The sequence below is a fragment of the Drosophila subpulchrella genome, unplaced genomic scaffold, assembly GCF_014743375.2.
Source record: "Drosophila subpulchrella strain 33 F10 #4 breed RU33 unplaced genomic scaffold, RU_Dsub_v1.1 Primary Assembly Seq24, whole genome shotgun sequence".
Taxonomy (NCBI): Eukaryota; Metazoa; Arthropoda; class Insecta; order Diptera; family Drosophilidae; genus Drosophila; species Drosophila subpulchrella.
The window spans coordinates 471540-496430 of NW_023665550.1; the positions used below are offsets into that span (position 1 = coordinate 471540).

General features: G+C 41.7%; 5 protein-coding genes across 10 annotated transcripts; 2 read left to right on the forward strand and 3 right to left on the reverse strand.

The window, feature by feature from the left end:
• Positions 1 to 1049: 1049 nt before the first annotated feature.
• LOC119559404 (protein DJ-1alpha) lies at positions 1050 to 8781 on the reverse strand. Its single transcript, XM_037872472.1, has 3 exons — positions 6194 to 8781; positions 2014 to 2333; positions 1050 to 1244 (listed from the first exon to the last, which is right to left on the reverse strand). The coding sequence occupies exons 1-3, from the start codon at positions 6362 to 6364 to the stop codon at positions 1085 to 1087; spliced, it is 651 nt and encodes a 216-aa protein (XP_037728400.1). The 5' UTR covers positions 6365 to 8781; the 3' UTR covers positions 1050 to 1084.
• A 152-nt stretch (positions 8782 to 8933) lies between these two features.
• On the reverse strand, positions 8934 to 21609 carry LOC119559401 (protein argonaute-2). 4 transcript variants are annotated; one of them, XM_037872465.1, is made up of 8 exons: positions 21455 to 21609; positions 20675 to 20842; positions 17619 to 17778; positions 14556 to 14630; positions 12888 to 13673; positions 12605 to 12827; positions 10931 to 12541; positions 8934 to 10872 (listed from the first exon to the last, which is right to left on the reverse strand). In XM_037872465.1, exons 3-8 carry the CDS (start codon positions 17737 to 17739, stop codon positions 10734 to 10736), a joined length of 2955 nt encoding a protein of 984 aa, XP_037728393.1. In that variant the 5' UTR covers positions 17740 to 17778; positions 20675 to 20842; positions 21455 to 21609; the 3' UTR covers positions 8934 to 10733. The 4 variants fall into 4 exon arrangements, with proteins under 4 accessions (XP_037728393.1, XP_037728394.1, XP_037728395.1 ...); XM_037872466.1 differs by lacking the exon at positions 14556 to 14630; XM_037872467.1 differs by lacking the exons at positions 17619 to 17778; positions 20675 to 20842; positions 21455 to 21609 and adding an exon at positions 16009 to 17086.
• On the forward strand, positions 17162 to 18452 carry LOC119559405. Of its 2 annotated transcripts, none has more exons than XM_037872473.1 (3): positions 17162 to 17382; positions 17864 to 17991; positions 18220 to 18452. In XM_037872473.1, the coding sequence occupies exons 1-3, from the start codon at positions 17237 to 17239 to the stop codon at positions 18411 to 18413; spliced, it is 468 nt and encodes a 155-aa protein (XP_037728401.1). In that variant the 5' UTR covers positions 17162 to 17236; the 3' UTR covers positions 18414 to 18452. The 2 variants fall into 2 exon arrangements, with proteins under 2 accessions (XP_037728401.1, XP_037728402.1); XM_037872474.1 differs by lacking the exon at positions 17162 to 17382 and adding an exon at positions 17390 to 17521.
• On the forward strand, positions 18397 to 18681 carry LOC119559406. Its single transcript, XM_037872475.1, has one exon. The coding sequence runs from the start codon at positions 18435 to 18437 to the stop codon at positions 18615 to 18617; it is 183 nt and encodes a 60-aa protein (XP_037728403.1). The 5' UTR covers positions 18397 to 18434; the 3' UTR covers positions 18618 to 18681.
• Positions 21610 to 22321: 712 nt separating the features above from the next.
• LOC119559403 (proteasomal ubiquitin receptor ADRM1 homolog) lies at positions 22322 to 24520 on the reverse strand. Of its 2 annotated transcripts, XM_037872470.1 has the most exons (4): positions 24383 to 24520; positions 23725 to 24266; positions 22985 to 23187; positions 22322 to 22879 (listed from the first exon to the last, which is right to left on the reverse strand). In XM_037872470.1, exons 1-4 carry the CDS (start codon positions 24506 to 24508, stop codon positions 22434 to 22436), a joined length of 1317 nt encoding a protein of 438 aa, XP_037728398.1. In that variant the 5' UTR covers positions 24509 to 24520; the 3' UTR covers positions 22322 to 22433. The 2 variants fall into 2 exon arrangements, with proteins under 2 accessions (XP_037728398.1, XP_037728397.1); XM_037872469.1 differs by having other exon boundaries at positions 22322 to 23187.
• Between the last annotated feature and the right edge of the window lie 371 nt (positions 24521 to 24891).

Consider the following 24891-nt stretch of genomic DNA (forward strand, 5'->3'; position numbering starts at 1 on the left):
TACCTTTCCATTGATGCCAAAGTTAACAAGATGTAAGTTCAAATTATGAATATATTTGACTTTTTTTTTGTGAAAATACTTTTGACCACCCTTGTATTCCATAACAATGCTGTATTCATCGGCTTCAAGACCAGCATCATATGTACTATCCATGGATATCCTACAGGTACTGCATGCCTATTTTTTTGAATTTTACGAAGGGCACACTTATGGCTAATTACCATTGGCCATGGGCCTTAGAGTGGGCGTGGCAATTTTTTGGATCAATCGATGGGTATTTACGAGACCAATACATTTCAGTTAAAATTATTTATCTAGCATTATTTATCTGGGCGCCACAGGTTTGGGCGGTTTGTGGGCGTGGCACATTGCTAAAACAAACTTGCGCTGCGCAGGAATCTCAGGAATCTGCATGCCTAATCCCAGTATTGTAGCTCTTATAGTTTCCGAGATCTTAGCGTTCATCCGGATCGACTCGGCTAGTGATCCTGATCAAGAATATATATACTTGATGGGGTCGGAAACGCTTCCTACCTGTTACATACTTTCCGACGAATCTAGTATACCCTTTTACTCTACGAGTAACGGGTATAATAATGACTAATAACCAACAAATTAAAGGTGTTAGAAAATATTTGGCGCTTTTAAAATGCGTATACCAACTGCAAAAGTGAGCAAGAAAATGAGTGCGTTTGTTCACGGACTTAAAACTGAGCACCTAAACTAGCTTGGACTCCTCTTTACAGAGGTTCAGTTAGCGGGCGCAGTACATCCTAACGTTCTTCATGACCCATTCGCTTTAAGCATTGCTAGTCTGGTACATGTTTTCGTGTCCAAGGTCGTTTTAACCCGCATCTAAACGAAAAACTATCATTATCAAGAAGACCATGTCGGCAACAAGCAAGATCGTTGGTCCTGTGATGGTCATCTTCATGTTGGACTTCTGCTGGCGATCACATTAATTCATTTATAAAACAATCAATAAATAGATGTTAAAAGTGTGTGTTACATCTTGCCGTTTTAAGGAAAATATTACCAATTTTATTCACTGCAACTTTATATAATAAACATTTATACCGCTCTATTATAATTTGTATGTATAAAGCATTGCCTTGGCCACCTCTTTGGCAACTTCAACTCCAGCCAGCTCCTGGGTAATCTTTAAGGCGAAGTCGAAGGAAGTGCCAGGACCACGACTTGTAATAATATTTGTATCCTGAACCACCGCCACGTCGTCTATATAGCTAAGTAAGGAAAAGGATTTTAAAAATGTAAAGATGTGCAGTAGAAATGGCTTATATCTTTATTATTCATTCTGATCGTCCTGAACATTTAATGGACTTCATATTGCTCACTTACATGCAAATTTACATGAACTAGTTAATTACACACAGAAAAAATCCGTTGGTAAAATTGACCAATATAATAGTAAAGCGATCCCCAACCATCGACTCATCAAGATTACCCATCAAATAGTTACTCTTATTTAAAACGTAAACGTAAGGGTTATTATAAAAATAGTTATGTAACTATAAAAAGGGTATAATTGGCACATCCCATTTAAATAACTATTTTTATAGTTATTCAACCCAAAAAAAAATAGAGTTGTGATTTTTTGTATTGTAAATATATACCTATAAAATTGAACAAAGTATTAATTAAATTCATGGATTCGTCGCTGTAGCATGGTAATTTCTAAGCAAAATACAAAAAGTAATTTCAAATTGGACTTTGAAATTTGCACAGTGACTTCCAGCTAGTGGTGAAGTAAGTTGAAGACGTTAGAAAATATATGTTTAAAGTAGTCTTTACTCTTTAGAGTATTGCTAGACCCAGTTAAAATTTTAAGCAAGACATTGGTGAACATTTGTAAAGTTATTGTTACATACTTTTGTGTGAAAGACTTACGTTAGGATAACTATTTTTGATAGTTAATCAAATATTTACTATTGAAATAACGAAATACACACATCACGTGTGTAGAGTGAAAAGAAGGGACGTTAAGGGACGTACCAGTAATGTTTCTCCAGTTGCGGCTTCATATCTGGGTGGGATGTAATAGACTTTCCTTTTCCGATTCCGTGCTTGGCCAGCGCAGTGGGAGCCGCGCAAATGGCAGCAATCAATCCGCCTCTTGAGTCCTGACAACGCAGCAGTTCACCAACGGCAGTCGAGTTCATTAATGCCTTGTTTCCAGCTAATCCGCCAGGCAGGACCAACACATCGTAGTTTCCTTGGGACAGGGCCTGTTCCAGGGAAGTGTCCGGCACGATGACAACAGACCGGGAGCACTTGACCGGCTCACAGTTCAACCCCGCTACGGTGACATTAATCTTACCAAGCAAAAATCACAAAAACGCTTTTTAGAAATTATGTAGCAAAAGGAGGAAAGAAAGTAGTAGAGCTAAAAAGATGATTTGTATTCACTGGAAAGTAAGTAACAGGTAAACGGAAGCGTTTTCTACCCTGTACAAATTTATACTCTTGATCAGAACTAGCCATGTCCATATGTCCGTGCTAACGCTGTAATCTCGGAAACTATCATAACTATGTATATAAGAAGGTTTTTAGACTTATTGTTGACCACAAGTCTATTATCCCACTGAGCCACGTCCACTCCAGCGACATAAGATTGTGGTGCCCTCATTTTTGAAAGTTTTTCCCGAGTGCAATCTTTTTATATTTCTTTATTTCAAAGCTGTCTGATTATAATAATTATTAGATCTTGGATTTTGTGTGATTTTGTATTTCTGATCCAATTCCTCTCAAAATTTGTTGTTAGGCAATACTCTTTATGAAGATTACAGTAAAAACGACATATTTAAATAAATTTTGTGTACCCTTTACTAGTAGAGTAAATGGGTATATTGTATTTGGGGAAAAGTGTGTAGAGGTTGAGATTTCAGATTAGATTCCGTATCTTCGTACACAATACGATCAAAACTTTGGCTTCTAAAATTTTAAAGCTAGAAAAACGTTAACTGAAACGTATTTCTCTCGTAAATGCCTATCGATTGTCCTAAAAAAAATATTGCCACGCCCACTCTAATGCCCACAAACTTCACAAAATCGTCCATATGTACACTGATATCTCGGAAACTATCAAAGCCACAGCGTTCGGATTTCAGACTTAGATTCCTTAACTCCGTGCGCAGCGCAAGTTTGTAACGCGTTATGACACGCCCACCTCTTAACAGAAAAGTCCACGCAATATTTACCCATGAATTTACGTGAAGTGAATTATTCAAAACAATTCTTATTTTGCGCATCCAGAAAATATATTTCTAACTATGCTTTGTAAATGTATCCGTGATCAGGCCGTTAACAAAATATTATATTATAGAAAAAAAAAGGAAGAACGCTATAGTCAAGTACCTCGACTATCAGATACCCGTTACTCAGCCAAAGGGACCAAAGGGAAATGGAGATATGCAAGCAGCAAAGCTAGATTGAAATGCGCCACCTACCGGCGTTAGACAGATTTAAGCGTTATGGGCGTTAGAGTGGGCGTGGCAATTTTTTTTTTGGATCAATCGATAGGTATTGACGAGAGCAATACATTTCAGTTAAAATTTTTATTCTAGCATCAAAACTGTAGGAGCCACAGTTTTGGGCGGTTTGTGGGCGTTAGAGTGGGAGTGGCACTCTGCTGAAACAAACTTGCGCTGCGCAGGAATCTCAGGAATCTGAATGCCTAATCCCAGTATTGTAGCTCTTATAGTTTCCTAGATGTCAGCGTTTATACGGACAGACGGACATGGCTAGGTCGACTCGGCTAGTGATCCTGATCAAGAATATATATGGGCATTTATAGGGGTCGCGAACGTACGCAGTTAGTGCAAACAAAAAAAAAAAAAAAAAACTTTTCTGAATTTTTTTTTTGCTATTCGATAGCATTTTGTTAGTTCTTTGCTTAGTGTAAATGATAGGATTTATTGTGCTATCGTTTTCATAATATTGGCAAAAAAAAAACATGCGGTCGCGAACGTACACAAAATGGAAGTCGACTTTGGCCTCATCTAGTAAAATGCAAGTATCTGCGAATTGGTACGGAATATTCTAAAGCAATAACTTTACTTTTAAAATGGATTCATGTAGCTTTCATTTGAGTCTGTTCCCAAGGAAATATCTCCATTTGTTTTTTTTTGTTGAATTAAGTACCGGTCGCGAACGTACGGGTCGCGAACGTACGATTTTTCCATGTTGTTTTACTAACAGTTAATTGAAAATTTTGTTGCCCTTTTTGGATTTTTATCTTCTTATTAGATAAAGAGATTTGGTAGAAAAAGTTCAAACAAATCATATGTTTTCCTTGCGAAATAATGTATCATAAAAATGCCTTGAAAAGTAGCTAAAAATGAAAAAAGTGCGTTTTTTCAGTTTTTAGGGGACAAAAAAAATTAAATATGCTTTGGTTTCACTGTATTATGAAAATATGGCCATTGATTTGTGAAAATACACTAAAAGTTCGATGATTTCGAAGATTTTTTAGTTTTGGTCCTGGTTGACCATTTTTCGGATTTGCCCATATACTTTATAGGGTCGGAAACGCTTCCTTCTGCCTGTTACATACTTTCCGACGAATCTAGTATACCCTTTTACTCCACGAGTAACGGGTATAAAAACATCTCTGCGAAGATAAGTACTTCATTTGCAGGATCAAGGTCAATCGTATTAGGGAACAGGAGGTCATAACCTGCTATTACCGTACGATGCCTTCTATGGCGGTTTAAAGACTCTCACCGTAACTAAAGGCCAATGGCCGTCCCAAATTAGTAAGTTGCCATTAGGAGGGAAAGCTATAGTCAAGTGACTTAACGTTACTTTGCTGAACGATTTCAAAACGAATATGCTTACTAAGTAATAAGGCGACTGCTATCTATTTACTGGCAGTGATATCCCTGCCATGTTAGGCCATGCAACACTTTTGAACGTAATAAGTCATAACTCTTGGAAGAAGACACAGAAAATTCTTTCGTAAAAATTTGGGTGGATGTTTGATGTTAACATAGCAGTACCATTCACCGCTTCTTAGACACTGAATCACTGCAAAAAGATCATCACCATTAACCTAGGCATGTCCTACCATTCATCACTGTACAAAAACTGGCACAACTTCATCACCTTATAGGCGCCTTTTTCAGCACCGAAAAGGTGCTTTCAAGCCGTTGCCTTGGGCTATGCCGCCGTTGCGTTCGGCTCCTTTGGCGTCGCAGTCGACGTCGACGTAATGATGTTGTGCCAGTGCTGAATTGTGGAACTGCAGGGACAATTCACCCGAATGGTGGTGATGTTTGTGGAAATGGGCGTGGAAATATTTTTGTTTGGTCACTCGATAGATATTGAAGAAAAATACATTAAATACATTAATAGCTTCCGAACTGTGGAAGTTTTTGATGCTTTGTGCGGTTTGCAGGCGTGGTACACCGGGATAACAAACTTGCGATGCACTGGAACCCCAAGAGTCCGTATGCTTAATCCCACCTCTCTTGCTCATGGTTTCCGAGATTACAGCGTTTACACAGAAAAATGGGCAGACAGACATATCCTGAGACTAGTGCTCCTGATCGCAGTATATACTTTATAGTATAGAGTCCGTATGCTTAATCCCACCTCTCTTGCTCATGGTTTCCGAGATTACAGCGTTTACACAGAAAAATGGGCAGACAGACATATCCTGAGACTAGTGCTCCTGATCGCAGTATATACTTTATAGTATAGAGTCCGTATGCTTAATCCCACCTCTGGCTGATGGTTTCCGAGATTACAGCGTTTACACAGAAAAATGGACAGACAGACATATCCTGAGACTAGTGCTCCTAATCGCAGTATATACTTTATTGGGTCAGAAACGCTCCCTTCTAATTTTTATTTATCCTCCTACTCTACGAGTAACAATCTGCTAAAATGTGGGCGTTTAGAGATTGACCCGGTTGGCAAATGTGATAAATATGAACCTAAGTCTGAAAGGGTCGGAAATGCTTTCAGTAATAACGTAGCTGGCCGTCCGTCGAAAGATATTTATTACCCCATTTTTAGGAGTGACCACCGTCACAAAGAGTATTCCTATTTCGTCCTAAAAGCTTGTAGAGCTCCGTTAAGAATTGCACAAATATATCTATTGAAACCACTAGGAATTGATTCATCTCAAGCAGTTTCTTCGATTTACTGGTTGATATACTAGAAGACTTACTTTTCCTCGCCGTAGGACATCTGCGGATATTGTAAACTCCATTTCCTCGGCACCAGGGGCCAGGATGATCAGTGCGCTCTTGGCTTCCTGAGTGGCTTTGTATCTGGCCACGAAATTGGCGTGCTGATACAGTCGCCCCTTTCCGAATGATCTTCTAAGAACAGACAACATGCTAGCCCGTTTCTCAAAAAGCAAGTCGAATTTTTAGTTAAATATATTTTATTGAACAAAAATGAATTGTATATGCTGTTTTCTTATTTTAAACGCAAACTGAAATCGTTTTTGTTTTGTAAGGGATGGGTTGATTTTGTGTGTTTAGAAATCAGATTTAAAACAAAGCCGCAAAACTTGATAAAAATAATTGTAATTTGTTTTAAAACCTAAAGATTTTGTTAAATATAATTGTGTTCTTTTTAACTTAATTGAGTTTGTTGATTTTTGTTTAATGGTATTTTGTATTGAAGCGCTTATAACTAATTGTTTGACAGCTTGACATAATTCTATCGAAAAGATCATAAACTTTCAATAAATTGCAAATGTCACAAACACTTAATTTGGTTTTGTCTTGTTACATACATAATTTTGTGGAAAAATGTCGTTTACGTCGTATTTTAAGTCACATTAAAAACTGGTTTGATTTGTATTCGTCATTAAACTTGATTTTTTGTTTTCTAATAACATTTAAAAAGATCACCAAAGTTACAGATTTCCCATATTACGTTGCTCACGTTGCTTATTTTTCTTTATCATTATGTTGATGTATTTTGTTTACTCCGCTTAGATTAGAACTAATAATATGTATTTTATTGATTAATTACCCGGCATTTTGGTTGATTTTTTAAAGTAAGGGATGTACCAGATTATCTCATTAATCTTAACGCACGAATAAGTGTTATTATCATATTGATTTTGCTAGTCGAATTTCAGCTAAGGTTATCTGATTTGATTCGTATTTGGAACACTACGTCGAGAGTGTTGAGTGTGTAGCTATGGGGATCGCGCGAGTGGTCTGGCTTAAGTGGGACTCTGGGACCATTTGGAAGAGTATAGAATACACACATATCATAAGTTAGTTAGTCAAATATAACGTTTAATTGCTTGGAGTTAGACCGTCACTTCTTGAAATCTCGTTAATTGTGGCATATAATTTAATCGATTTAGATTTGTATTTTTATTTCCTTTAGGAAGAGTTGTGCAAGTTTCTGTTCTAGCTTCGATTTCGATCTGATTATATATCTAGGTATATATCTATATTTGTTGTATATAATTGTAGACATCTATAAACGGCACATTTATAAGTAATATGTAGAAACAATGCGTCCCAATTCTATTTCTTAATCATCCGCTTTCCTCTTCATTTTCTCGTTTTTTCATTTTTTTTTCGATTTATCTTTATTTTAAAGCTCAATTGAATTTTGACAGATAAAAATGTGAACATCCCGGATATTTGTAATTACTTTGGGCCTTAACTCTGAGCAGAACATAGGTTGGAAATGATATCTAAGGCGTTTTACGGTCTCCAACCTTCTAAACATTTTTTAGCTGCACGACACTGAAGAAACCATTGAAATTGTAGCGTGTGTGAGTTTCTGGGGGAAAATCGGAGTTCTCCAGTTTACGATATATACCTATATTTACGCGTGTATATAGGGACAATTCTTACAGCCCATTTTATTGGATGGGAGATAGCAGCTTGTTATTGGCATTTTAATTAAGTGATTAAGGGGTATTCCGTCAGTATTACGATTTTTCTTTGCGAGTAGTTAAAGCTTTGGACTTTCTCATGTATTGTGTTGGTAAAGTAAATTATTGTTAAATATTTTGCTCATTTTAAAACTACGAGATGCATTCATTGTCGGCACACATTTCAGCTTCAGCTTAAACTAATTGAATATATAATGTAAATGTTGGTACTGTCTGGGCGATCTCAATTCGACCCCCAAATCGCGAACTCCTTTGCATTGTTTCGTTTTCGATATTGCTTAGAACTAAAATTGATTTTTGTTTTGCTTCGGGTTTCATTAAGTATTAAGAAATAAATTTAAAATTTTAATCCCTTGTGTAGAAACGTTACTACAAAAAACAAATGGAAAATGAATAATTACAATTTAAGAAGTCAACAAATACACCCACCCTTTGATTGCACAGCCCCACAAAATGTTAATCGCTTCTAAACTCAGCACTAAAATGGGGAAATAAATATCAGATGTCCGTAAAGACCCTAGCTTGAAAAGCTAGATGAACATGATGCACTGTTCCTAGCCGATAAATAATCAGTGACCTTGGCGTTAAAATCAAAAACCAAGCATCATTTAATTTAGTGTAAAAACCTCATAAACATCTTACTTTATAAATGATTTGTCTGGTGCTTTCATTTAAACAGGTATTAAAAAAACAGATTGGTTTTTGTAAAAATAATTGGATTTTTTTGGATTGAGAACTAATTGGAAAGATCATTCTAATTCCTAATATTTTGTACCAATCCTTTGAGTATAACTTATCTTAGCTTGCACTCGAGAAGTCGGCCCTTAAGTAACTGTAGTGACGAATTACTGAAATCTCAAGTGACTTGAAATCATTTGTAGTTTCCTTTTAAATGAAATTAAATCCAATGAGATTTCTAAGAGTTTGATTAAACATTTTGACGGACTGTGACAATCTCTCCAATTTTTTTTTTAATGTATTTTTTTAGGAATACCAACTAATTTGTAAGTGCGGTAAATGATTAAAACTATGCATATAGATTTATATATTATGTATTTTATAATGCTCACATAATGTATACGATTGGCAAAACAACTTGCAAACTTGGAAACTAGGTCTAAATTAAAGGATCTGTAAAGGATGTACACAATTATAAATAAGGTTCGGCCCGGGAGATTCGAAGGAAATCTTCCTCTCCCGCACCGCATAAATAACAACTCATCATAATGTTAACTTGAACTGTGTCCTCGATATAGTACAATTACTAAGCATAGGTCTCATATTGATATTGTTTGTTTGTTGTTGCTTGTTGATTTTGGCGAAACTAAAACTACTTTGTAAAATATTGAAATGTAGTTGCCACCTCTCTCCGGGGGACGGTGGAGAAGAGTTACCTTGTTTATATTACCCGTACACCACTTTGCTCTAAAGTTAATTAATTCGAAATTACAATTAAAAGCAGGCCTGTTCGCGATCTGTTTGCCCATTCGAAGAATCAACATGAAGAAATCAACAAATTTCGTTACGCTTTTAAAAAAATATAAGGTACAACTAAATATCGTTAGGCTAAGGGTGGGAGATACATAAATAAGAGGACATTGAGTGATATGCTTTGGACTCGGGGAGGGGAGAAGTTCGGAGTCTGATTGTGTGTGCATACAAGGGGATGAACTAAACACTAACATAAAATATCAGCACTGCAAACGTATCTGCTACCGCGTTATTTGCACTTTTGAATTTAAGTATTCTATATTGTTACAGTTCCATTCCGCATTTTTCTTGCTTTGTAAAAACTTTAAACGTTAGTTCTAGGCTTAGGTATGTATATATTAGGCTCCGCTTTATAAGTATAGCTATTGTTTTGACCAAAAGTTTGTCCCTTGTTGAAATTGCATTTCTCGTTATTCCGCCGCGCTCTCATTGTCCATACATCTGATCTGGCATACTCTGTTTTTTTGGTAGAGCCCAACTTACAAACTATTAAATGTTCTTGCTTGGTTTAATCTGCGCCCTAGTTATTGAAGTATTTCATTAGTACATGCTAAGTTGTGTCTACACTCTTTCAATGCTTGTCGCTTTAATGTCGTTTGTGGTTTTTGTTTATAATTTGGTGGTGGTCTTCGTTCACAGTACAGAGAATCCGAGTGGTTGGTGTTCTTGTGGTGTTTGCTGTGTGAGTCGATCAGCAACGTATTCATTTTGTATACTAAAAACCTTTGGTTGTATGCATTCATTCATATTCATTCATCATGTCTTCATTTCGTATCGTGTAAAAATATATTGTACAATTTAATCGTAATTTCTATTACAAAAGTTGTCTCTCTCTCGTGTGATGACTCTTTTAATTTTTTGTGTTCTGGTGTTGGTTGGTGTTGCTGCCGTAGTTTTTGTTCCCTTTAGTTGATTTCCTATATTCTTTCAATTTGTTTGCTACGCTTGTTCTTGAGAAATCTCACATTTCGCTTTCCACTTCTTGTATTTTCCTTCGGTTGCGCAAACTTGTGCCTGACATTCGATTGCCTATTCCTATAATTTCTCACTTCGTGGCTATCTGCTTTGTGTGTGGATGAGTAAGTGGTGTTAGTAATTGTGTCTTTGTGGGATTTTCTTCTGCTTACTAAATAACATGCAAGATCTTCGTATTCTCGTTGGTTTTCTCTGATCGCGTTCTCTCAAAGTAAAATGTAACTTTAAACTAAATACTAAACTTCTAGCCTTGGCTTTCATCCGCTTTCTGATCGGGGGGAGGAAGGGGGAGTAGTTTATTCGAATCGAATTTCGAAACTGATTTTGTATTCCTTAGCTTTTTGGTGTTGGTAAATGGGGACGATACTTTTTAGGCAAAGTACATAACCTTCTTGGTGTCCGCGTGCACAGTGATGGCCCTGGCCATGGCGCCCGGCGTGCGATCCTCCGAACAGCCGCTCTGGTGCGAGCCCTCGCCCGAATCGTGCTCCTTCTCCACCAGATGGTACCTGCAAAACAAGAACACATGTAAGTACAAGCAATCCGGTATGCGGTCTCACGGCTTACCTGGCACGGAAGGCCACTAGATGGGCGTAGTAGGCCGGCGCCGGTATACTGACGGAACGGGTGCAGCGGACGTACGTGTGGCACAGCTGGTACGTGAGGCACTGCAGCTCGTCCGAGTCAAAGTGATTGTCGTCCCACAGAACGTGGTAATGCGAGGGGCGACTGGTGCCCTGAATGCCCTGATGGCTGCACAGATAGAAATCGAATTCGGTGGGATGTGTGATGCCCACATCGACGGTGGTGCCTGCGGGAATATTGCCCGATTTGCCGCTCTGCTCCTTTTTCTCGGCGCAGAAGAGACGCGTGTGATGGCGCTTCTGGACCACGATGAACGTGATGCCCGGTCGGTACTCTGGTTCAAGCTTAATGCAAGCCTCCCGGATGGCGGTCAACTCATGCTGCAAAACATGAGGGAACTGGCCCTCGGAGACACCGTCGCGGTATAGTATGATGCGGTGGGGCTTGTAGCCGCCCGTCGACTTGTAGAACATGATTAGCAACTCGCGGACCATGCTGCTCAGCTCCTGGATGATCTCCTGGCGGTGCTGCTGCACCCGAACGGTGGCTGCGTAGCGCGATGGATGGGCATCCATGGACCCCACGACGGCTGCAATCGATGGTTTCTTGTTGTCGCCAGCTGGTGGGTGGGTCACATCAGCACCCAAAAATATAACCGGCTCGTTAAAGACCTTTGGTCGGATGGACGGCACCAGGATCGAATTAATGCCACCCAACTTGACGTTGATCTTAAGACACAGGTTAGACAGCGTCTGCGGCGATGTCTTGTTTACGTTCTTGGCCTGCACACACTGGGTGGCCATGCCGAGCACTGTGTCGCCCACGCGCTTTACTTCGGCATACACCGGAGTCTTGCCCGGCAAGACCACAACGACGAGCTGCAATCCCGGAAATGTGATCTTCAGGTAGCGGAACATAGGCTCCACCTGATCCGGCCCAGTGGCATACTTGCAGAAGCACGGCTGGCCAATGATCGGCATGCCGGCATCGTTTGAGATCTTCTGCAGCTGCTGGGTGAAGTTACGCAGTGCATCCTCGCGCACAGTTCGCTGTGGGGCAAAACAGGCGATGGCCCAGATCCGGATCTCCACGCCAGTGAAGAACTGCTTGCCGCGCATATCCCATACGCCCTGGTTGGGCGAGGCCAAGCTCACCTTGTTCTGCGGCGGGAACAATTGCTGACCGGTTAGTCCGGTGGACACACGTCCCCCATACTGAAGCTTGGGCGGCGGGAGAACGCGTCCTCGCACTTCCATCATCGAATTGGAAATGGTCAGGCCGAACTCCTGCACGTATGAATCGTTGTTGAAGTCGGCGCGTTTCACCAAATTGTTGATCTCACGCTCGCGATCCGGAGCAGAACGGGCGGTGGCCTTGATCATGGTCGAGGTCTGCATGTCGGTGAGCTTCTTTATGCACCGCTGTCCAGCCACAATGTTGCACACTTCCAGAGGGAGGTATGTGTGCTTGTGCTCCTGACCCACCTGCAGGCAGGGCAAATGCGGATAGCGCAGTTTCATGCGGTATTTGTCCAAGAAGTACTTGGCCACAGTGCACTCTACGGTCTGTCCGTTCTCCAGCTGCAGAGGGAAGCTAAAATGGTGCACATAGACAGTTAGAAACAGTAGAAAGATTCGGAAACTGCATAATTCTTACGATTGCATCTGGGCAGGACGCCTGGTGACGTTGCACACACGGTACTTGCGACGCATCTGGCCGCAGTGGGTGATCTCGATCTTAAGACCCTTTATCTCCTTGGTAAACTTGACACGCTGCGAGTCGGTAAGCGGTTTACGTTGCTCGTTAATGTCGCGAATGTCCAACACCTCGCACATAAAATCAATGACTGGTTGAGCCTTGTAGAAAGCGGTGGCCGAGACTGACGGAGGTTCAATTATTAGTTTAAAAAAACAGGTAATTACAAGGACCTCAAACTCACCATCAATATTAAGCATCATTTTCCACTGTGAGGGCCTCACGCTCTGATGGAAACCGAACCAAACCTCGCGTCCACCTCCCAAAGGATGGTAGTAACCATCTGGGGAGCTGAAAAAGCTGCGTCCCACCGGCGTGTACGTCATGCTGGGGAGATGGCGCATAACCACGTCCAGAGCCAGAATGGCATCATAGGGTATCTGCCGGGTGCGGCCTTCGAGAGCCTCCTCCAGATTAAAGAGCGAGACCTGAGCCTGCCACTTGATCGTCACGCGAAAGATGCGATCCTTGCCCTCGCCGGGTAGAGTCACCTCCAGTTCCAGACGCTCGTTGCCAATTGGCAGCGGATCGCGGGTGTACAGATTATTACGACCATCGAACACCGGCTTGAGCACGCCGAAAATTTTGCTGTAGGCATGCACCATAGTCTCGATAATCTCACGGTTCACCTTCCTCGGGCACTTGTCCGGCTGAATATTAATGTCGTAATGATGCACATAGCCACGCGGCATCGTCACCTGGAAGTGATTGGCTCGCAGCACAATCGGGCGACCCTCTCGTCCGAGATTCGGGCGACGTGGACATGTGAAAACGGGCATATCCGGCTGAGTGGCTGGCGTGGCGGTGGCAATCGCTGGCGTCACGCTGCCGGTGGTGGCGCCCAAGGCGGAGGCCACCTGGGCGGCAGTTGCAGCTGCACCGGCCACAGTTGCTCCACCAGCGGCCACATTCTGGGCACTTGGGCTGGTGACGGCGGTGGGATTGACCGACGAGCCGGGCGCTGGTGGTGCTGCAAAGTCAATTGCCAATTAGTGTCTTCCCGAAGAATAAGTTTTTAAGGTTCAAAAAGGTAAAAACTAGGCAATATCTAAATAACGGTTTGGGTTGGTTCTCATATGCTTTGATATCTCAGAAATCTCAACACGCAACGAAGGTTTTAAATAGTTTATTACTTTAGGTGGTCTGTTATTAAAGAATATTTTTCTGTTGTAATTATTCTGACATGTTTTTGACACACATCTTATCCGCGGAAAATGGCAATAGCCTTTAAAATAGTTATTAAATTTTCTGGTATTTTTAACTCCAATTAATTTGTTTTCTTGAGAAATTTTTGGATAGATCTATAAGATATTATGTAATATAACGCTTTAATTAGTATAGAAAATATTGTATTTATAACTGGCAACGGTGTTACTAAAATGTTACATTTTACTATGGGACAGGGCCACTGCCGACCACTGAATCCAATCCTTGATTCTAATGAGATAATCCAGCAAATGAGAAAGACTTCCCTCAATCGCTATAAACCAAAATTGTCATGCAACGAGCGTAAACACAAAATAATACATGTTTTAAAATTCAAACAGAGTTTGCAGGTGTTTAGTTATACTTCAAGTGCACTTTGCATGGTACGAAGAAACAAACCTTTACAGGAAACGAAAAATGGAAACAATTTCAGTTTTTGGTTAGTTGAAAGTTTTGTTTTTTGTTAGTAACATTACGGCAAAAAGGTTAGTTTGAGGATAGGTTAGTTAGTGGACAAACAGTGTGTCAGGAACACCAAACTAAAGAACGTAAACACAAACAGGTTGTACAGCTTTTCGAATCAATCAAATTGCATAAGGATCTTAGTAATTTTAGTAATCGTTTTTGGTTTTGGAGAGAAATTTACATGTGAGCGTGTCGAAGCTAGTCTGCGCCTGAGAGGGACTCTGAGGCCGAGTGGGCGAGGGGGTCCACTGTGACTCTATAAAAAGAAAAGGTAATCAAATAAACACAAGGTAATCAAATGAAAATTAAAATGAAAATGAAGAGGTTTTAACCAAATGGGGTAATGGCCAATCGATGGTTTGTTGTCGATGATGGTAAATCAAAGTTGTAATGTCAGAGGTGAAACGATGTGAAAACCGAAAAGGTGGCGATAACGACGAAAAGAAAAATAAATAAAAGTGCGTTAATAATATTTTAGTTACAGTTTTCTTTCATCATCGTCATCAATAAATATATGTTTCGGGTTATATATCTTGTGTGTATAGTATGAAGTGTTTATAGGCACTATATACTCTGTTTATCCTGCTGCCACAAGTTGAATTCCCTTCGGTCAGTTACTTAGTGTTCTAAGAGGTTGGTTGGGTAATTGCATATCCAAGTCCTGGGTTAGCCACAATTGTGTTAATAGTTCTCAGTTATTTCACCTTTCAACCCTGGATCCCCGAATGTGTGGTAAGTTTTGATGTTCTACTCAGTAGGTACTCCGTCCGGGTCTATATATTTAGGTCACTGTAATTACTTACAACTTGGACACTCTTTAAAGTTTGTGTAGACTTATTTTATATCCTTTTTGTAAATACATTATAATTCACGGTTGTAAACACTTTTTAGTTATATACGACTTCAATATGACTAAGCATCTTCAAAAAACTTGAGAACATTTAAGAAATTTGTTTGTTTTAATTTATTCGGAGTTCATTAATAGGAAATAAGTGTAATATTTTAAGTGGCCCTTTTTTAATATCAAGAATGAAAGTACTACTTTAAGAAATTTGATTTCTTAAAGATATTGGAGAACTGATTGACCTTCCTTTAGGATAAACAATAAACAATGCTGTTGAAATCGCACTAAATATTCGGGTTTCAAACAAAAGATATTCCCTGTCCTATGTTTTCACCCCTCGAAGCATAAAAATTTGAGTGAACCCCGCACAATCGGAGACGAATTGCGACGCAATTAGGAGAGTCTGCTCCTAAAACCCAGATCCAGATACTCCTAGGCCCCAAAAAGCTAAAGAGCGAAAGCAACCCCCGGAAAAGCAATGAACTATTGCGACGCGACGACGGTCGTTGACCCAATTTTTGCGCATTTTCAACTCTGCACTTTGACGCACGTGTCTGTGTGGGAGTTGCATACTAGCATAAGGTCTGGCACTCGCTATATGCATATGCATATGCACTTCATATATGTAGGTGCAAGTAGAACATCGAAAACTTGATTAGTGGGTGGTTGGGCGACGGGGGGCGGTGGGAATGTGTGGGAAACTTGTGGCAGCAGCAGTTTTCAGTTTTCCCGCAGTCGGGAAATTGTCTTTTCTTTTATTCTTCTTCTCAGTCACTCGGTAGCCACTTACGTTGTCCGACTGGATACATGTTTTTGCACTAAGTTAGGTTTGGTTTAAGAAAAATAATTAATGTATAAAAGGTTGGCTCGTGTTCTCGTTTTTCTCTTGTTGATGTTTCGTGTTTTGGTGTAAAATGTAATTGATTGTTGTTTCCTTTGTTGTTGTTGCCTTTGCTTTTGGTTTTCTACTAATTTATAGTTTTGTTTTTGTTTTTGTTTTTGATTTCAGCCTTTTGCTTATCACACTTTAAAGTAGTTTAAAGTTTTATTCGTTTGGTTGATTTTGCATTTGTTGTTGTTGTTGTAGTTGCGCGTGGGCGTGGCGTAGGCGTATTTATATAAATTGGAATTAGCAACAGACAAGTGGGCTTTAGCTCGTCTCTATCTCTCTCTTGATTTGCATTATTTTATTTATGTTATTGTTCTTGTTGCTTGTTGTTGTTATTTTAATATTGGAAAAGAACACAAATGTAGGCACAGCTTTCGTTTAATTATATGTATGTATCTTTTATGTACACACCTAGGCGTGTATATATGTATATGTATATACTTATATATGTATCTAATGCTCTTGTAATACAACTAAGAAAAAATTCTTCTTTATGCTCGCATTTCTCGTGAGTGCAATTGTATGCGTGTGTGTGTCTATGTGCTCGGCCTGAGTGTGTGTACTGCTCCTCTATACAGCAAGAAAATGCGTTTGTATGCGTTTTTTTTATATATATGGCAGCCCAAAATGTGTGGACGTAGAATTCTTCACTTTTCGAGACGTGGTTTTTGTGCTCCAAACACGTTCGCGCCGCCCGTTCTTACGCACAAACCGTGGCCAGACTACTGAATTTTAATTTAGCACAACTTTTGTTAGCTTTTCACGTCGCGCATTATGCAAAAAATGCAATTTTCTTCAGCTTTTCCCACAGCAGCCACACACTGGACGTCCACACAAAAATTGTACTCGCGACGTGTGAGCGTGACGCATGCTGTACACTCTTAACCACACTTAAATGAGGGCAAAGCACTCTCGCCTCAAGCCGTGCTAGTGAGCGAGACGACTATACGAGCAGCAGACTGGGCCTAACGAGGCAGGGTTGCTCACTCAGTGTTGTAAAGCAGGCGGAAGTTATCGGTTCTGGATGCCCATCGATATCGCCGCTCAGCTGTTACGTAGCGTGTTTGTTACGTCGCAGTTGTGGGTGAAAAACTGCGGTTTTTCTTTTGCTGATTAAAAAACATACATAATGTCCGTGCCTTTTAGTGGCGCTCTGCGCCGTTCCGGTGGCATTGTCTCTGCCATCGGTAAGCAACTGAAGAGCGTGAACTTGAAGGGCGTCAAGCGGATAACCGTGCAGTTCGATCCGTTTGCGGAAAACGTCAAGTCCACTCGGTGAGTTGGGAAAACCGCTTTCCACCTATCGATAGCGGGACATGCGCAGTCTCCCCCAGTGGATTGGAAAATTTTCACGGAGCCAAAGTGAGGAAAAGCAAAAGGAATTCATACGGAAAAAACCGAGGAAACCAAAGAGGTGCAGTGAAGTATTCAGGTGTTCACCACAGAACCGATCCTTGGGGGCGCTTTCCCTTGGGGAGCATGAAAGGATGAAGTGGATGTGTCGCACTCACCGTACACCTTCCCGATGATGCCCACGGCGGAGGTCATCTGCAGGTCCGGAAACGTCAGCGGCAGCGTGTGCGGGTGGAGCTGAGCTGGCCCGCCGGGAGCCAGCTCACGCTCCGTGGACATTTTAGTCGGTGTCGGCGTCAGTTTGAGGCGGCGCTGGTCCTGGAAAAGCGAAAGCAAATTAGAAAGTGGTAGCAGCGAAAAATCAATGGCCCCCTAATCAGCTCTTTGTTGTCTCTATCCGCAGAGAATTCCTCTTCCTGCTCTCCACACCCAAAGTGGCACTCACGAATCCCAAGTGCGTGGTCAAGCCGGAAATCGTGTGCGATCGACAGCCGGCCAGCATCAAGTTTGCCCTGATTGACTCGGCACAAGGTGAGGATTCCATTTTGGCTTATGCTTAAGATTGTCGCCAGCAAAAACTCAAAACTGGGCAGTGGAGAACCCACTCTTTTAGTTTAAGCAAAGACCTTTTGGGAAACTGCAGTTGCAAAATTCTAGTACCACCTAACTAAACAAAGTTCTTCTGGACTTAGGCTTTGAGTTTTAGCTGCTCTTCCTGCCTTACATCCATACATAGCTGATAATACCCCTCTTCCGCAGAACAAGCCAAAGTCAAGGAGATTCGGTTCAACAGCGACAATCTCAACACTCTAGAGCTCCTGCAGCTGTGCAACAGACACGTGTCCAGTTTGGCACCACCAGAGGAGATCACCACCAAGGTCCTAACCAAGGCGGAGAAACAGAAACTCGGAGGAGGCGCCGGCGGCGGAAAAAAGGCTCTCAAAAAGAAGTAGGGGTGCGTGGCAGCCATCACGATGGTGAGGAAACACAAAGGAACGCTGGCGGTGATCGAGAAGATCTACCAGGATATACCCGCCTTCTCCGACATCTTCACCGAGGAGAGCTTCTACATGTTCGCCTTCTGCTTCGTGTGCGCCACCATCCTGGTGGCCTTCATTCTCTCCCGGTTCATCACCATCAAGCCCGTGGACTTCTGAGCCAAATGTGTTGTCTAACTCCGCACACGTACTTTTGAAAATATATAAGCTCTGACATTTACCACTCTGCACTGTATTGTCTTTTTGGCCCGACTGTGCGAAAGGGCAGCGCACGATTCGGTCCGTCGGCCTGCCTGCAGTTTCTTTTTTAAACCTGTTTTCGGTGCCTGGCAAACAGGAAAATCATCTGCTCCTTCTGCTGCTGCGCCGGCAGATTGCTGTTTCTGCCGCTGCGACTGCTGATGTCAGCGGATCGCAGAGTCGCCTGCCGGTCGGAGCTTATAATCACAATGTGGCGGGAGGAGCCGCTGCAAATTGGACCGGAGGAAGTCGAGCAAATGGGCCATGCAAAGTGGACGCTGCTAGGGTGGACCAGCGAAACGGAATTTTGAGGATGAATGTTTTGCATATCGAATGCTCATTAGACCGCTTACAAGGCAAATAATATATCCACTTATCATTTCCGATAAGATATATTAATTTATTTGCAGTTATAGTTCTCTAGGAAGGTTTTTATTGCGATATATATGAAGACTTAACTGTGGAACTGGGGCTTTAACAGTTTCTTTATTTGAAAAGTCAAAGGATAATTAAAGTCTTTGAATAATTAAAATTAAAACCTTTTTTTTACCGCATGGTGAGGTTTCTTCAAAATGACAATTTTCATGTCATCTTCATAACTCTTGTTAATATAAATATATTTCGAAAAAGCCCTCTGTTGATACAAAATGGGGTACAAACATAGCGCATGTAAACTTAAAACCGATTATCAGCGATACTTTTTAGTGATTATTTCTGATAAGTATTTATAACTTTCAAAAATAATAATTTTTTTTTAGAAAAATCTATAAAAAATTAATATCTTTTGTAGGTTAGAAAGGGTTCTCTCAATAGTAACCAAAAGGTCTACTTCATTTGGTTTTCCGGCTATTGTAAGTTAATGATTTTGGGATTAAAAATATCAAAAATAACGATTATTTTCGATCTCTGATCAAATATCCCTTTTAACCTCTGCCTCAGTAATAAATAAGAGCAACAGGCCAAAGAGAAAGCTCCTTGGCTTCCAAGACAGCTGTCGAGATGAAGTTGGTATCCCAATCTTCTTTAAAAAAGGGTGCGGGAAGAAAGTGCACAATGCGCTGCAAGCTTTGCGCTTGTATGTGCATATGTATACAGTGTAATCGATGAAATGGCTGCAACTGACAACAAACTGTTGAAGTGTGGCAGCTGCAAAATTGTTCGGGAAAGTGCCTCAAAAAGCTGCAGCACCCTGTCCCTGTGCCTGTGCCTGTGATTAATCGAATTCAGCCAAGTTCAATGTCATGCTGGAAGCTTTCTCGCCTGTTGGTCGGCAGTGTTAGTGTTGCAGGAATCGCATCCCAAAATTGTAATTTGTAACACTGTTTTTCTAAATTTTGATCACAAGGCAGGACCTAGAAACCTTGTTCTAACATTTCAGCTTCTTAAAGAATATACCTTCCTGATAATATACACACATATATATAATATATTATATAAATATTTTCGAAAAATGAATACAATATGAAACATCTTTCATTATTTGTACTTGTAATGGGACCAGAAAGATACAACCCGTCAATGTACCGATTTGAAATCAAAAAACTATCCCCAAACTCTCTTTCAGGATAAAGCGGAGTATCTTAGCGTATTTAGGAAGGACAACGGAGAAGTAAACAGGGCATATAGGCTTCGACTTGTCGAAACGGACTTTTTTCGATCCCTGACGTAATTTGCGCGGGACGAGGGTGGTGATGAAGGTAACGAAAGTTCTATTGGAAGCTAAGGATGTGACCTTTCTACCAAAACATAAACACTGTCTGTACGGTTGTCCCGCTCGCACCCCCACTCCGCTGGCGCTCTCGAAAATTTCCCGCAGCATATGCTCAGGCGCCATTTGTGTTTTGGTTTTTTCTCCTGCTTTTTTTAGGGGGACGGGACACCTCTATTATACGTAGCTGCAGCTCCTGCAGCTGTTCTGGAGCCCCGGATTGCCGGCAAAATCAAAGGGCTCCGCGGACTCGAGTGCTTATACTCACCTTATCGCAAAAGTGCAGAATGGGCTGTGTGGCCTTATCGCTTTATCAGCGGCAAATCAAGCGTTTTTTGTTGCGAATTCCGTTTATTTGGGGGGAACTCATTAAGGAGTTGCGTGGGGTTCGTGTCTTGACTGCAGATAATCCCTTACTGGCGGTACTTTCCCAGCACTAATTGGAAGAAACGAGAAAAGATACATGAGTGCGGGAAATGGTTGAAACGCAGTTTCTTTTTCCTATGCGGTTGCTACTGTTGTTGTTGGTGTTGCCAGACCGAAGTGCCGGAGATTTTGATACTGCGAGTCCGGGAAGCTTTTTGTTTACTTTGTAATTTGACAACACACACTTCAGCAGCTCCTTTTTATTTAGTTTTTTTTTCTGCAAGCTTCCAGTCCTGTTCGAGTGTGCGTGTGTGTGTGCGCGAGTGAGTCAAAGTCAAAGGTTGCCAGTGTGTGTGCGACTCTCTCTTTCTCTGTCTCGCACGCCTGCCCGTGTTTTTTGTGTTTTCTTTGCCTTTTGTTATTGCCGCGGCTTTTAACTTTTATATGGCAACTACTTTGGAGGGAAAAGCTTTCCACGAAATCCGCGAAGCAGTCATGCATTGGAAAAAACATGCAGGCTGCCACCAGCACACGCACACAAACTCACGTCCGCCAAAAGCACCAAACGCACACACACACACACATGCAGCAGAGATTGCTGCAAAATGAAAGCACCAACAACAACAGATACAAAAACATCCAGCCCGCGACGTAAAAACTGGCGAAAATATATTGCAATTACTGTAGATCTGGATATATCCGTATTTTGGATCCGGCAGAGGGAGATCGATTGAGATCGTTATGTATGAGAATCGAGTGCCAACTACCAAAATTTGCGAACGCGCGAGATCTGCACAAACACAACTAATACGCTGGCCGTTTTGGAATTGAATAAAATAAATATTGTTGCGTGTGCCTGTGTGTGTATGTATCTGTGTGAGACGGCTCGCTGAGAGAGAGCGCGCAGTTCGTGCCAGAAAGGGACGACTAGAGTGACTTATCTAGCGGAGAGCTTTTTGTTAGGGGGACACCAAGAAAATGACCTTGTCGGGATTACTATTCCCGTTACTTCCATAATTTTACTTCCAAGTTTTGAAATTCTGGTGAAATGTAAAAATTTCATTTTCAGCAAGTCACAAGGCGATATACACACATACTATTTAATGCATAACAGATAATTGAAAGATAGAGAAGTCCAAACTGCCTTTTTAAAAAATATGTTAATTTTAAGTTAATGTTTGTACATTTTATATTTAAAATGTAATCTTAAATTACCGACAAAAATTCGGTATTAGGGATATTCCATTATTTTTATTTAGAAAAGCAAGTGTAAAATATTTCAAAAGAATTCCGAGTATATCAGGCAACTAATATTTTTTTAATTAAAAAAAAAAAGGTCAAACAATTATAAGCAGTTTATATTAAATATGTATAAGTAACCAAAAATAAATCAGTAATACAATTGTCAGAAAAAACTTTTGATATTTAAGTTTTAGTGTAATTGTTTCCAATATATCGATGGGTAATTTAAGTTTATATTTATCTTGCTATACCGAAACAGAATTTATATCCAAGCAGACATTTGACCCACAATATTATTTAACAGCTGTTTAATGCATCTGTAACTCCCTTGTTAATTTATTCAAAATCAAAGAATACTTAATACATGAAAAAATAAGCTTTCGAACGCACTTTAATAAATGTTGGGACGCAAGTTAAAGCTATTTTTGTTTCTCCTCCTGCTTTTCAGCAGCGGGATCGGTGTTCTCGTCCACTGAAGCGGGAGTTTCCGCGTCGCCCTTCTTCTCGCTGGCCGAAGGTTCGCCACCCATGGTGGCACCGGCTGGGAGACTCTTCTCCAGAGCTCGCACAAAGTCCTCCAAGTTGCCGGAGAAGGCGGCAGCCACCGCTTCGTTGGACAGCTCGAACTGCTTCACCACCGGTCCCAGCTGGGCCGATTGCAGAGCATTTGAGAACTGGGCGAGGGCCTGCTGGAACTGCGGGGAGGTGATGTGGTCCTTGATCTGCTGCTTGCGATCCTCGTCCGCATCCTCCGACTCGGGCAGGTGTACGATCAGCGACTTGACCCGCTCCGGATCTGCAATGAGCTGGTTGATGGCCTCGGCGCCGGACAGCGCCGTCGACAAGTCAATGTTCAGGGATCGTCCTGCGCCATGTTCGGGGGAGAGATTGGATAAGTAGGCTTGGAATGGATTGGCATAGGCTCCGGTCGATTCTGACGCCGTTGTGGTCGATGTGGTTGAGTTCTTACCGGAGGCATCCGCATCAACGGAGGAGCCGGCACTGCCGGCAGCCTCTCCTGCCTGCGAGTTCACGTTGCTGCTGCTGCGACTACTGCCCGATTTGGATGGGGCGGTCGGAGTGCGAGGCACACTGACATTCTCGGGAGTCTGTAGGGCCGAGGCACCACCGCCACCCGATGAGGTGGTGTTGCGCGACGAGGGCGTGCGTGAGCTGAAAGGCAAGATGGAAGGCTTATTATAGCAGTTATTAAAACGTAAACTTCGAAATAGCTAGTCTGCAAATTTGCTGGCAGTTCTCTTCTTCCTTTCGTCGAATTTATCTATTTAATGTCCCCTTAAGTACAGGTATACATAAGAGCGTATAGTTGAAAAAATAATAGTTGACTGCGATTCAAAAGTGTCTAAGATACATGCACTACGAATAATAACCACCTATCGCTTTCTTATTACAAAGTCTAAAGAGCTAGTTGTTTTCGAGGGCGACATAACTAGTACAGAAGATCCATAACCTGGCCATGGACTATGATTGTTATTTGGCACACTTCGATTTGGTAAAACAAGTCATGACACGCGATATAAAAAAGCTGACAGTTTTGCCTTCGATGAAATTTGCTATCTGCCAAGTTGACATTGGCAATACAGAGGATCAATCTAGGTATACAGCAAGAAAAGTGCTATCTCATCGCTCCCATTGAGTGCAATATAAATCAAGGCAGATATCTCATTTCTGAAAAGCTAACTTTCTCACTTCATTTGGCCCAGCAGTGAACTCAGACCGCCCATCTGGCCGACGCCTCCGAAGAGCTGCATCAGCTGCTGCTGCGACATGTTGTTTAGCATGTACTGGAGGTCGCCGTCGTTGCTGCCGCCGCCGCCGCGCTGGTGGGCGGAGGGGGGGTTGTTTAGCAGCTCGTTGATGCGGCGACAGTGCTCCTCGTCCTTGTCCGTCTTCGGTTCCTGCATCCAGAAGAACATGCGGCGCGTCGAGGACTTGAACTTGAGCACATAGACGCGGCCCGTCTTGCATTGGTCCACGCGCTTGTACTCAAAGTCGTCCGGGAAGACGATGAGGTCGTCCTCAATTTTGCCGGAGGTGCGATCCTTCCAGCAAAAGTGCATCAGGCCATCGTCGCTCTGGGTCATGTAGACCAGGCCCTTGCGCGAGTCCGGATGAACCATCTTGCCAACCATGTTCATGCGACCGGCACGGAACTCCACCAGGTTGCTGCTGTTGCTGGAACTGCCCAGTCCACTTTGTCTTCCGAACATGATGCGGGCGCTTCTCGAGAGCTGGCGAGATTGGAGGGAGGATGTGTTGTAGTTACGCCGCTATTCAGTCAATAACACTAGGTTGTTTTGCTCGCAGATCGGCACCGGGCTGTCAGCTATCTCGCAGGCATACTTACGGGATATATAATGCGTTGAATTTGAAGGGGTTTTGAAAAATTTAGCGAATCGCCTACTGCAAATGACGAGCAATTTTTGTCTTGTTCTTCCACAACAAGTGTGACCCCTCGACTATCGCCTCCCATGTTTTAGCGTTTTGCAGCACTATTGTGGTCCCGATTACACTAAGGCCGAGTTAGGAAGCTGTAGTCTGTTCAGACAGAGGGTATTTCTGCATCAGCGCCCAAGTTCCGCATCAGTGCTAGAAAGAGACGGTTAAGAATTGATGTGCATTATTAAATGCAAAATTGTTTAGAATAAAAATATCTATCGATCTAGATAGTTTGCCAACATATCCGACTTCTAGAAATTTATTAAAAATCTATTTAAAAAATCGGGTCCCCACAGTTTTGTTTATTGCTCCCCTCACAGAAGTTGTACCAATATGCACGGTAAACATGGTTATTGGGCGTTAATTCAAGTTTCTTGTCAGAAAGTATCATTGAACTAAAGCCGTCAGTTTTTGAGA